This window comes from Gossypium hirsutum, chromosome D10 (assembly GCF_007990345.1).
Source record: "Gossypium hirsutum isolate 1008001.06 chromosome D10, Gossypium_hirsutum_v2.1, whole genome shotgun sequence".
NCBI classification, from domain to species: Eukaryota; Viridiplantae; Streptophyta; class Magnoliopsida; order Malvales; family Malvaceae; genus Gossypium; species Gossypium hirsutum.
In genome coordinates this window covers 12625973-12638797 of record NC_053446.1, presented here as the reverse complement: position 1 = coordinate 12638797, position 12825 = coordinate 12625973, and the positions used below count along the sequence as shown (strand labels likewise).

Sequence of the window (12825 nt, the reverse complement as noted above, 5' to 3'; positions counted from 1 at the left end):
AAGAGGAAAAGAGGAATTTGATGTTCAAAAAAATGAAATTTCAAAATTGATTAGGGGAAGTGAGTTTTCAAAAGATGGGTGGGGTTCTTATTGAAAATGTTTTATGTCTGTTTTAGGTCAAAGTCCAGTTATGATGCCCTCCACGTGATATGCGTTTTTGTGAGACTAACAAAACTACGTGTTATACCAGATACAATATTGCCTATATTTTATTATTATTATTAGTTGAAAAAACTGAACATGTCTATTCTATTACATTTTTATCAATTTTATTACCTTAATTTTTAATTAATTAATATTATTAGAAGCGAGTGTTTTCATTGTTTTCATTATTTAATTTTTGAGAAATTTAACATTTTGTATATTGTTATTAGCGTTACTTTTTTTTTCTATTTTTATTGTCAACTCTCGCTCTAAGATAAACTTAATAACTTTTTTTTTATTTATAATTAAAAACATTTAGTAAAATATACATTTCATCAACTCAACAATAAAATTTTTACATGCTAATAAAACAAACCAAATAATAGAGTGTAACATATATGGTAATCTACTAAATAATCTAAATAAAGGTTGGAAATCAAACATTATATTTTTAAATTAGTTTGTATTCTCATGTGATGTATGTGCTAGTTATGTATATTTAATATTTTTTTGTTTTTAATTAATGAATTTCTTCAAAAAAATAATTAAAATTTTAAAAAAGTAATGTAATTGCAAAATATTTAATTAATATAGAATAAGTTATATTAATTTTAAAAAATAATATTAAAACAATGCAAAATTTCATCATTTAATATTAATATTAACCTTACAGGTTATTTATTATATATTGTTAAATAAATTCGATTTTTTTTGTAATTTTATATTTATATTTCCTCTACCATAATCAATGAATATAATTAACTCTTATTATATTTAAAATTTATATAATTTAATTTATGTCTTTTTTAAACTATATTTTAAGCTTAGAAATTTAATATCCATTAATTTTAATATTATATCATTAAAATTTAAGTAAATTAAGTAAAATTTTAAAATAAAAAATAATTTATTTAAAATCAACTATATTTAAATATAAAAATTATAAAGAAAAATATTAAACAAAAGTTATGGAATAATTAAAAAGATTTAAAAGACAATGACTAAAAGAGTAATTTATTCAAATTGTAAACAAATGCTTCAAATAAAGAGTATCATGTGTAAAAAGAACTATAATATGAACTCGTTTTTTTACCTTCATATTACTATAGTATATATATGATTTACTAATATTATGTTTCTATCTAATTTTTATATTTAAAATATAATTTACATACTCAAACCATTTTTATATTAATTGCTTAAATAGTATTTAAGATTTACCTTTCATATATTAAAATATTAGTAACGGTTTTTTTAATATTTTATTATAATTTAAATTCATATATCTCATAAGTTATAATATTAATGAATTTAAATACATATTTTTCATTTACAATATTGTATTTGAAAGACATTTTATCTTCTCATAATTTTTTTAAAAAAGATACTTTTTAAAAGTATTGTTTTTACTTCACTTTCCAAACCCAGGCTCAACTCAATGATATGAAGCTGAAACCTTTTGAGAGTTTAAAACCATGAACCCTAATTTATTTATTATTATTTTTAACTCGGAATAATTTGAATAACGCCTACGCCAATCATTTTAGACGAAACCCGGTTATTCCAACACAAATCTAAAACCTAATCTAGCTTCCAAGTAGATAATCCCAAAAGAAGGATGAGCTTTTAAGTTTGTATTTGTTCGTTTTTGTTTCAAAATGACTGCAAAGAACTACAGTGATGATATATAGTCCAATATTCTTCAATTGATAGGTTATACTTGTTATACTGGTAACAGCAACTACAATATAACCATGGATTTTTTTTATGGTTCAACTGTTTTGTATCCTGACTCACCTTACCAAGCACCTGACAAGACACTTCTGTTACGTCTGACGCTTCTTAAAACACGTAGAACAATACCAACCTGTTAAAGTGAAAGACAACCTTCAAGGATACACAAACTCAAGACAAATGGCGCTTGATAGGCTTCTTTCAAATGAATAGAAAATCCATCAATATTACTCCTGCTTAATAGATAACTTAACAATGACCGAGTCGAATTAGTTTTTTGTTTTAAATGGATCTGAATAAATTGCAAGCATCTCATTTACATACCAACTGGTTGGCTGTTATAACTCCAATTCTACCAAATTCATTCATGAAATGTTGTGCAACCAACATATTTGAAAGGCTATTTTTAGCCTTTTTGGCTCTCATTTAGCTCCAAACCATCCCAATTCCCATATATTATCCTTTATATATATATATATATATATAAGCTAGTATTCTAATCAACAAAGATCCAAAAGAAAAACACAGCAATTCTTAAAATTTTCTCGCAACCCTAAAGCCATTGCATTCTGCCATGGAGAAGTAGAAAATTCAAACAATACTTTCAGACGGTCAATCTTTTGCAACTTTATAAGAGGAACAATTGACAAAATGACCATCAATTTTAAAGCAGCAGCTTCCTCAACCTTGCTTAATAGCTCAAGCTGGTGAAGCAGCCATTTCTGTGTTGGCCATATGAATGTTTTGGTTTCTTATTGAAAATGTTTTTGGGGGTTGCTTAGGTTGAAGTCCACTCTTCATAATAAATGAGGGCCGAGGGCCCCCTCCACGTGATATGCATTTTTATGTAGGCCTAACGTTCTCACTTAGTGGCCAAGACAAATTTGGGCACCATGTTCAACATCTAGGCTAAAATCATTAAAATCTATTCTGACTATAAACAATCAAGGGTTTCAGATGCCGACAGAATTCAACTGTAGAGAGCATTTCAACTGGGGTGCCAATGATAGTGTGGCCGCTTAACCCTGCATGCTAAAATAGGATTCTGGGATTGCTGTTAGAGCAAAGGTGTCGGCAAGAAAGATCGGGGTGGATAAGGATGGGCATTCGATGAGGAACTATGCCAAGGAATTGGACGACAGCATAAAGAAGGTGTTGAGCGAAGGGCAATTCATCTTACAATTCTCTGTCCCAAGTGGCCAAAAGACTTGGGACCAGCACCTCCGAGCATAAGATTCAGTTGCTTAATTAATTGAGTGAGTTGCTTAATTAATTTAGTGAGCATACACGCATGCGGAGCCATTTTCATACAGTAAAAAATTGATGCAGAAAATCACTATTATTCCATAAATATGATATATAAATTAGCTACCAAGTTCAGATCATTTAGAAAACAAGTCTCATAATTGGTTCTCATATAGATAAAAGAAGAGAAAGGTCCCTTGGCTTCCTGAAATATAGACATATCATGCACTTACAGGTTCAGTGGCTTTTTTCAGCCAATCCAGCTCGTTTTTATCCATTGATGGTGCAAGAATTTCCCTGCATTTTGAATGGTAGGTATTTAACCATTCAATCTCCTCAGGTGTTAAGAGGCTCAAGTCAATCAACTTTATCTGATATGGTGCCTGAAACATAAGCCATTAAAATCTAAAATTCAGCTGTCCAGGAAAAGCATATTTGCAATGAGCAAACAAACACATGGATTAGACAGATCATGGTTGATATAAGTGGAAAAATTTATGCCTAGTGACAAACTTACCCAAGTGATATGCTCAAATGATAAGTATCCCTTATCACCAAAATTGAATTCAGTATCAGCCTCCTTGATTACGAGTACATTCTCTAATCTTATCCCAAAGTTCCCATCTGCATAATATCCAGGTTCTGGGAAATGGAATTTCCAAATAGAATCAGTAAATGCTCCATTTATTCACTAATGACACGTTACTTCTCAGATCAAACATACACCCAGTAATATTTGAACATTGAGTAAATAGAATTCTCAAACTAATTAGAACTTCATAATTATGTAATATATGCAGATATGCATACAAGAACCACGCACACAAAGGACGGCCAAGACTGCCTGTGCAAAAAAACTCCAGCTAACAATGACAGCTCAGTCAGTGCATTAACTGCTTGGAAATAGTAAAGTGTGAAAAGCTATGAGTAAAACAAGCATTAAAAGGATGAAATACAAAATGATAACGAAGAAGTGAAAAGAAATCAGTATAAGGAGGGATAACTAATCTACCATCTGTTACTGTCATAGAAGCTTGAAGTGGCACATTACGAGCCTGTGGTCTGAAGCTAATTAGATGTGGCCCTGCTCCAATTAATTAAACCAGGAAAAAACAAAGTTAAATGAAAAGTTTCTCTGAATTAATGGTAACCCTAACTTCTGCAAGTAAGTGTAACTAAATGCTAACCTTCATGAACATTTAGGTAAGATCCAATTCCATGACCAGTACCATGTCGATAATCAAGACCATACCTCCACAAAGGAATTCGAGCTAGAATATCAAGTGCATGACCTATAGAAGCCAATCAATCAAAATAGTCTCTCTCTATATAAATTAGATATTGGAGTTTAGACTAATTCCAGATGACTTCAAGCAAAAATTCTCAAATAAATGAGGAATAATTAAGCAAACAAATAGAGAAAACTTCTAATACCATTTGTTCCATTAGGAAAGCGAGCATTTCCCAGAGCAATATGGCCCTTAAGAACCTGTGTGGAATCCAGTAAGAATAGAAAATGAAATCCGTGTGAATTTAAGGAAAGAACAAAAGTGGAAACCAAGCATTTTAACCTATCTTTACATCAAGAAGTATCTCCCCAGACCCCCCAAACCACCGAAAAGAAAGTCTAAAAGTCATAAAGACTTCCAATTTGCTGGCCATTCTTCAACAGCCTTCATGCAAACAAATTGGGTACAAAATGATCACTATTGATAACTCATTGGATTTATCACCACAAGTAATTTATTTTGTTCTATTCTGGCAAAGATATTATATTCTTCTAACTGAATATTATTTAATTTAAGGCTTAATATGTATAGTCAAATACAGATTAGATTAGACATCTCAATCACGCTATGGTTCCTATCACATGTCACAATCATTCATGTGACACATCATTTCCAAGGCAAAAACAACGAAAATGCCTAGAGAAGGATATGTGGTTTGTATCACAAATACATCAGGAGCTTTGGAAATAGAAGCACTTCAGAATTTCGGATTGGCACAGTGTGACAAAAAGAAACATGAATATAGACACACAATATGAAATATCCAAAAGAGAATCAGAATACATCAGAAGCCACTTACTGAGGTATAGCAAGCCTTCTCATGTTCTGAAGGCTTTCCAAAATGAACTGTCCGAGTTATATCAGTTGTTCCATCTAGATACTTCAATGATGCCATCAAGATTGTCAGTTACAGATTAAGAACCAGACTAAGAATCTAGAATAAGAAATAGTAGGCTTTTACTGATAGTTTTGGTTAATGATAGAAGCAAAATATTAGGATGTGATAGAATACCTGCGCTCCTGAATCAAATAGATAAATGCTATCTGGATCAAGTTCAGCACATGTTTCAGGCTGAGGTGAGTAATGAATGACGGCCGCATTTGGACCAACCGAAGAAATAGTAGGGAAACTTAGGCCTCTAAAGTGCTGCAATTAGTAATAGAATTATTTTTTGTGGCATGAACAAAATACAAATAATGCATACATTTTAGCAAAAAGAACAAAGAACAAAGAACAAAGAAAAATTTTGTAACATGAACAACTATTAATGCATGCACAGCATGTTAGCAACAACTGGAGCGAAGATGCTCATTTCACACTAAATGCTTATGAGTTCAATTTTTCTTTTTCTTTTGAAATGCTCATAAGTTCTGACTATTAGAAAATTCTTAACTTCAAACACTATGATGCTCAAGTTTACAAAACAAAGTTATTGCGGGTAGATGATGGACACAAAACAACACAGCTTATCGCTAGTAATTCAAGAATGCCACTCTCACATTTTATTTTTATTGTTATACCAAAAATGACAGTTTGAATAATTTTCCTTATTATCACAACATAACTTTATCAAAAGTACTGTTACCTCTTTTGTTGCACGAAATCCCTCCAACTTATCACTAGCAGTCACCTCAGTCAGTTTCATAGTCTCTCTGCTTGGTTCATTCAATAGCATGAAAAAACACCAAGAGTCAGTGCACCTATAGCTCAGAAATTTTTGTCAGATGGGGATAGCCTGTTTGGTTTCAGGCTCAAAAAACAGCCAAGTGCAGGGGTGAAAGAGAGGAAATATATCAACTAGCAATTTGATAGCTTACAATCTTTTTTTGCTTGCTCCCTTCCCCTCCAAGAAGTAGCCAGAAGCCCCATAAATCTCTTGCATCTGAGCATTTGAAAGAGAAATAGCATCATTACAAGCTTAACAACAGCCTAAAATCTTGTTGCATATGTTGAGAAATATTGTACTTTGAAAACATATCCAATCTAAACCAGATGAGGGTAGAATCTTAAACAATCAAATAGAAGATTTATGAATTTGCAAGAGAATATAATATATAAAGATCAAAATCCTATACCTGTTTATCCAACCAGACAAGATACTGCACAACAGCTGCACCATCCCGGATATGTGCATTCCTTAATCCATCCAACTCAACTGGATTCTAAAATACAAATTTGAACAATAAATTAATTTAAATGGAACATGATCATACTGAGTTTCTCTATAGATATTAAAGATTATTTCAAATAAGTAACGGCTTCTTCACTAGTGTAAGTTTACAAGTAAACATTCAAAATCTAAGTTGTTACAACTCCCAAATAAATTATTTCCAGAATATCAAAAGAGAGACCAAATAAGCATATTTTATACACTTCTATAGTAAGATTCAACCAGATAGGAAGTGCATCGACAACCTTTAAGGCTTTAGCAAGGGCCAAAGGTGACTGCTGCAGGAGCATCTTCTTAGCATCTAGTTTCGAAAATAATGCATAGCAGCATGAAGCAGGATCAACCCATATAAGATCATTATTGTTTTCTTCTGCTTCACATGTGCCAGTTTCACAAACATCATTTCGACCAGAACTTAATCCTGTGTCCTTATCAAGCTGATTAGATGCTAACAACGCAACATCTGAGCTCACAGCACCATACTCCCGAACTTCAATTCCATTCTCTTGTATGGAAGAGCTCACCTGCATTAACATACATGTAATCAGTAAAAACCTTCTCCTATCTTCATGCAGGGGTTGTAATAACTACTGATATGCAGAGAACACCAATGAATAAAAAATGAAAACTCCTACAAACTAAAATATGAAATCCTACCTTAGATGAAACCTTCCTCTTGTCCACATAAAGGAAAGCCGAGTTCAATGTTACAATAGCAAATGCATGAACGACTGGACAGTAAGAGACATCACTCCCACGGATATTATATAACCAAGCCACCTGCAAAGTAGGTATTTGAACTCCAAAATATAACAACTCAACACATTCCATTCGACCAACAATTTGATAAACCATACCTCATCTAAAGCTGTGATAATAATTCCACGAGCCCTTTCAATAGCAAGCTTCTCTCTCAAATCTTTCAACTTTTCAGCAACAGAACGACCAGCAAATTCCAAGGGATGAACGATAACTGGGTTAGTTTCAGCGGGTGGCTGGTTTTTCCACACCTCATCAACCAAATTGCTTGAGGTTTGAATTAATTTCTGCTGGTTTTTCGCAAAAGCACGTTCCCATCTTTGAGCCGTATCCACTGATACACACCAAGGATCGACCCCAATAGCTGCCTCTCTCGGCAAATTCTATATTAGTTAGTAAAAAAAAATTAGTAAGTCAAAATTTGAAGAACAAGATTGAAATTTCGGGAGGCAGAATAGTAAAACTTACATCAGATATCCAGGAATCAACTGAAGGATCTTCTCCGATACGCATCAGTTGCCATTGATCACTAAGCTGCTGCATCGCTTGCAAGAAATATCGGCCGTCCGTCCATAGCCTTGCTTCATCTTTTGTAATAAGTGCCAAACCTGAAATATATTTCCAAAATCAATATAATCTTCACTAATAATAATGATAAGACGGAAATTTATAAAGAAAAAATAAAACCTGCACTTCCAGTGAATCCAGAAACAAATTCGCGCCTTTTATCACGATCAGAAACATATTCGCTCTGCAAAAATCGATTCAAAATTAAACCCATAAAAAGATTGATTGAAATATTTAAAGGAATTACTATTTAAAGAAAAAGAAAAGTGAGTTTACTTGATGATAATCTTCAGAAGGGACGATTAAGGCATGGAGAGGAGGAGAGTGAGAGGCCATTAAAGACCTCAAAGCAGAAAGTATTTCCGCCATCAAAGACCGAACGAGAGAGTGGCTTTTTTTTGGTTGAAAATTGTAGGAAAGTTTTCGAGTTTTTCTTCAGATTGCTTTTAAACAAAGCGAGGATTGTGGAACCCAAGAAAATTGGGTGCTGATTTCAGGAGGTTGGGCACTGTGTAAGCTGAGATAAGGATGTCTCGATTTGACTCCAAAAAAATAATAGTTGTATTATATGTTTCGTTTGTGTTATAATTACATCGAATTAACTGTTACCACTTGCTCCTTGTTTTACTTTCATATGGTCCGTACTGTCAAGCTTTGACATGATATTTTCAATGCAGATCTTGTTTTGAAATATGTTAGTAGCCAATGAAGTAGCCTCCCAGGGCATGGTATATTTGGCTGAGAAAACAAAATCAAGACGTACACATTTTATTTGGTATAAAAATTAAATATTTCTACTTAAAAATATTTATCAAATAATGTCTAAAAACTAAAATTAATTTGAAAAAATAAAAAAAACTAAACCCAACTGCATATTGTTTAAACATCTAGAGTTACGAGGATTGTAAATAGATATTTGACTCACTAGTGTTAGTCAGGGGTAAAACTAGAAAAAAAATTTAGGGATCGAAATTAAATTATAATTTTTACGAAATTTTATCATTTTAATAGTTTATATCTTTATAATTTTTAAAAGATTAAATTAAAATTTATCAGTTTTAGGATGCCACAGTACAATTTTACTTACTAATTTAAAATTTTAAAAATTTTAAAGAACTTAAATGAATTTTTTTCATTTTAGGGCCCCTACCATAGCCCTAATTACACCCTAGTAGTAATATTTTCCGGAATTATTAATATTTCTAAGCTTTCAAGTATTTGGGAAGTAAAATCAAGGATTTTTATTTTTCTAAAAAAGAAAAGTGCATTCGTAGATTTAAAGCTTCCATAAGTAAAGATTACATTTGACAAGAGACTTCAAACCTTCGAAAAGAACAACCAACAAAATTACAAAATATAATTGTTACTAATATTACTACCCAAGTGCGTCGACCAAATTGTTACCTTCCCCCAAAATGTGACATATCTAGCCACAACAAAATCTCCTCAGTATAGTCTTGCAATTGTCAATAATGAGATCCAAACCATTTTTTCTCATTTTCATTAAGCATCAGCTTCAAACACAGATAATGCATTAATTTCAACCAATAAGTGAGAAATGTTAGATGGGTTGAGTTCCTTTTAATACCTTTTTTGCTCTTTTTTTCCCTAGTTCTCCCTATGCGTTTTTATTTTATTTTATTTTGATAGAAAAAAGAAGAAGAAGAAGAAGCTAATTTAAGAAATTAGCCAAAAGCATTAATCGAAGCATCCATTAAATATCGGAGTATAATTGTCTTCACTGCTACAGGCGGTGTATTGAAAATATATAACCAGATTCAAAGCTTCATCTGCTCTCACGTTTGCCATGCAGTCAGCAGCCATGTTAACCAGCTTTGGTATGTACTGCACCGTAACTTCCCATTGTCTCATCAGTAGATCCTTGATCCTGCTTACCAGGTTTGTATCATCTTCTCTGCTTTGTTCTCGAACCATCTTCACAACACTTACGCTGTCCCTTCCGACCAGCAACTTTGTTAATTTTTTCTCCCAAGCTAGTTCCAGGCCATCCAATATTGCCCAAAGTCCAGCATTTAGCTCATATATTCCTGCAGCAACCTGATATCCAGCTCCCATTAGAGTCCCTGATCAGTCCACCAGCAGTTGCCTTGCCCGAGTCAAGCTTCACTGTACCATCCGTGTTTAGTTTATACAAACCAGGAGGGTGGTACCCTCCATCTTGGACAAACCTGTACTTGACCAGAAGGACCCATCATGCTCGTCTGAATGGCCAAAGTGAGGGACTTCGAGTAAGCTAACCCCTCCGCTATCACACCATCAACATTACAATTTTCTTCGTTATTTATATATTTTATTGGTGTAAATGAACTGAAAATATCTGATGATTATGATTAAAAGACTATGTTATATATTTTTAGTAAACTTATTTACAAACTTGATAAGGAAACCATTTATATAACATATAAATGATAATATTTGAGATTTTTAATTTTTTTATTTCCATTTTCCTGTGAAGTTTATTATTTGACGGGTATAACGATTTCTTTTGACTGAAAATATATTTCGGAGACGGAAAAAAATAAAAACCACGAGTGAAGAAAGACGATAAGGAAGAAGCAAATGGAAAAAGGGTCAGGAGTAGCGGGCGGGTAAGTTAAAAATTTATATCCGTTTTTTTATATTTAACTTAAAAAATGAGTTTAAAATTTTGTTTAAGTTCAACTCAGATAAAAATGTTAAAATTTGAGTTATGCCTATTTGTCTGTATCAAAATTTTTTATATTAATTTTTTATAAAAATAAATTTAAAAAACATAATACATCAAATACACTAAAAATTAAAATAAATTATACTTAAATAACACTAAGATAGCTGTAAATTATCAAGCAAATACCTCTAAAATAATAGTAAAATTAATAATAAAATAAAAGTTATACAATATCCAAATAATAACAATAAAATAATAAAAATAAACTAGCAAAATGATAGAAAAATAATGAAAAACAGTGGCAAAACAATAAAAACAACATTTTTTTAAACAAATTTGGACCAGCTGGGCTCAGGCCAGAAAAACTTACCCGAGGCTCAATCCGTTTAGAAAACAAGTCTTACTTTTTGTCCAAGTCTATTTTTCAAGCCTATATTTTTGTCCAAACCCTCTCACTTTTTGGGCGAACCTTCAGACCGGGCTTGACTCATGATCAGGTCTAGTATGGAGAAATAGAAAAGGGCATCTGGAATAAGGAAACTATAGAACCATGAATTGAAAAAAAAAGTAAAGGTTAAAAATTTGGGGTTATAAAAATAATACTAAAAAATAATTAAATAAAAAAATCGGGGAGAAAAGATTAATTATGAAAACAGGATATTTGCTACACTGTTTTCGGTACCACCTAACACATTGGCTGCACCACCCAACTTTTTCCTCAATCATGCTACAATTATGCCGTTTTTTTTATAAAAAAAAATTAATGGTGCCACCACTATGTCAGGCGACACTGGTATGTATTTCTAAAAGTACTCATATTTCATTGGAATACACAATGAGAAAAAAGATACATTTTTTATTGGTGCAATCGATGTGTCAGGCGACATCACTTTAATTTTTTTTTTAAAAATTGACCTGTTAGGAAAAAAAGCACCTTTCGTGAAAAAAATACAGACGTTAGATGAGGTCGTTGACGACTCAAGCAGGTTTGAAAATCTGGGTCCCACTACGCTGCCAAGGGACACCAACGCTTATATAATACCCCATCCCTAAACCTGCTCATGAACTGAGCCGAGCTGGGCTAGGCCATGACAGAATTTTAGGCTCGAGCCCAACCCAATCCGAAAAATGGGCCCAAATTTTTACCCAAACCCAGCCTGATTTATAGATGCCAAGCCCAAGCCCAACCCGACTCGACCCAAAATTAAGATAACCATGTTTTTTTTTATAGAAGTTTTAGTTCTTTTAGAATAAAATAAAATGATAATAATTAGCATAGGAAAAGCAAAATGCAAGTATGATAACTCTAAATTATATAGATTTTTAGAGCTCCTATTTACTTAGAATTTATGCAAATCTCGAATATTTTGATAGTTAATTATGTGTTTTTAGTACATATTGAGAATTTTGGTATAATTAAAGTAAGATTATAATTTTTGAGTAATTAGGTGTTAATTTCACATAGTTCTACTTTATGTTGCTGTATTTTGAAATTTTCATAATTTTTGCTAAAATTGCTGTAGCTAAGCACATTGATATGTTCGGTGTTCGAAGCCAGTATGGATGATACATGCACATAAGCTGAATATCAATCAGCGTGGGATGGCAAAGCTAAGGCATTGGACTCAAAAAATTTATTCTAACCTAGCTTGGAAGTGGATTGCTGAAAAGAACAAGCCTACCTTTTGTAACAACCTGATTTTCAGTGGTGTCGAAAATAGTGGTTCGAGGCCACTAAATCTGACGAGTAATATTATTTAATATTTATGAGTCAAATGTGATTTTTTTTAAAAATGCATTCCCGGGGACTCCGTTCCGGTAAATCGGATTCGTAAATATTTTTTAAAAATATTTACGAAGCCAGTTGTGTAGTTAATTAGGTTTTGATTAGGCGAGTTTGACTTAATTAAGGTTAATTAGATGAAAGGACTAAATTAAATTGATTGTGAAAATTTAACTATGAAATAGAAAAAAATCAAGGGACTAAATTAATAAATAAACCAAAAATGTGACACTTGTGTGGTAATAATAAAATATATGTGTAATAAAATATATACATACATTTGTAATAATATGTATAATTTACTTATTATTTAAGTATAAGATATTTTAGATTAAAATATTATTATATTATATTATTATATTACATTAATTAATCAAAACAAAATAAAGAAATGAAATAAAAAGAACAAAGGAAGAAACATAATTGAAAAACGAAACAGAGAAGGAAAGAAAGAAAAGGGAAAAT

At 31.9% G+C, this 12825-nt stretch overlaps 2 protein-coding genes across 6 annotated transcripts; both read right to left on the bottom strand.

Annotated features, from left to right (window-relative positions):
- Positions 1–3198: 3198 nt before the first annotated feature.
- LOC107914298 (aminopeptidase P1) lies at positions 3199–8606 on the bottom strand. Of its 5 annotated transcripts, none has more exons than XM_016843173.2 (16): positions 8186–8606; positions 8030–8093; positions 7811–7950; positions 7441–7725; positions 7241–7363; positions 6829–7107; positions 6489–6575; positions 6231–6295; positions 5999–6065; positions 5425–5559; positions 5212–5292; positions 4558–4612; positions 4311–4415; positions 4136–4207; positions 3641–3765; positions 3199–3506 (listed from the first exon to the last, which is right to left on the bottom strand). In XM_016843173.2, exons 1-16 carry the CDS (start codon positions 8276–8278, stop codon positions 3345–3347), a joined length of 1938 nt encoding a protein of 645 aa, XP_016698662.2. In that variant the 5' UTR covers positions 8279–8606; the 3' UTR covers positions 3199–3344. The 5 variants fall into 5 exon arrangements, with proteins under 5 accessions (XP_016698662.2, XP_016698659.2, XP_016698661.2 ...); XM_016843170.2 differs by having other exon boundaries at positions 4558–4624; positions 5999–6068; positions 8186–8461; XM_016843172.2 differs by having other exon boundaries at positions 5999–6068; positions 8186–8461.
- Positions 8607–9607: 1001 nt separating this feature from the next.
- LOC121222026 (uncharacterized) lies at positions 9608–9985 on the bottom strand. The gene has a single exon (XM_041101911.1). It carries the CDS (start codon positions 9983–9985, stop codon positions 9608–9610), a length of 378 nt encoding a protein of 125 aa, XP_040957845.1.
- Positions 9986–12825: the final 2840 nt, after the last annotated feature.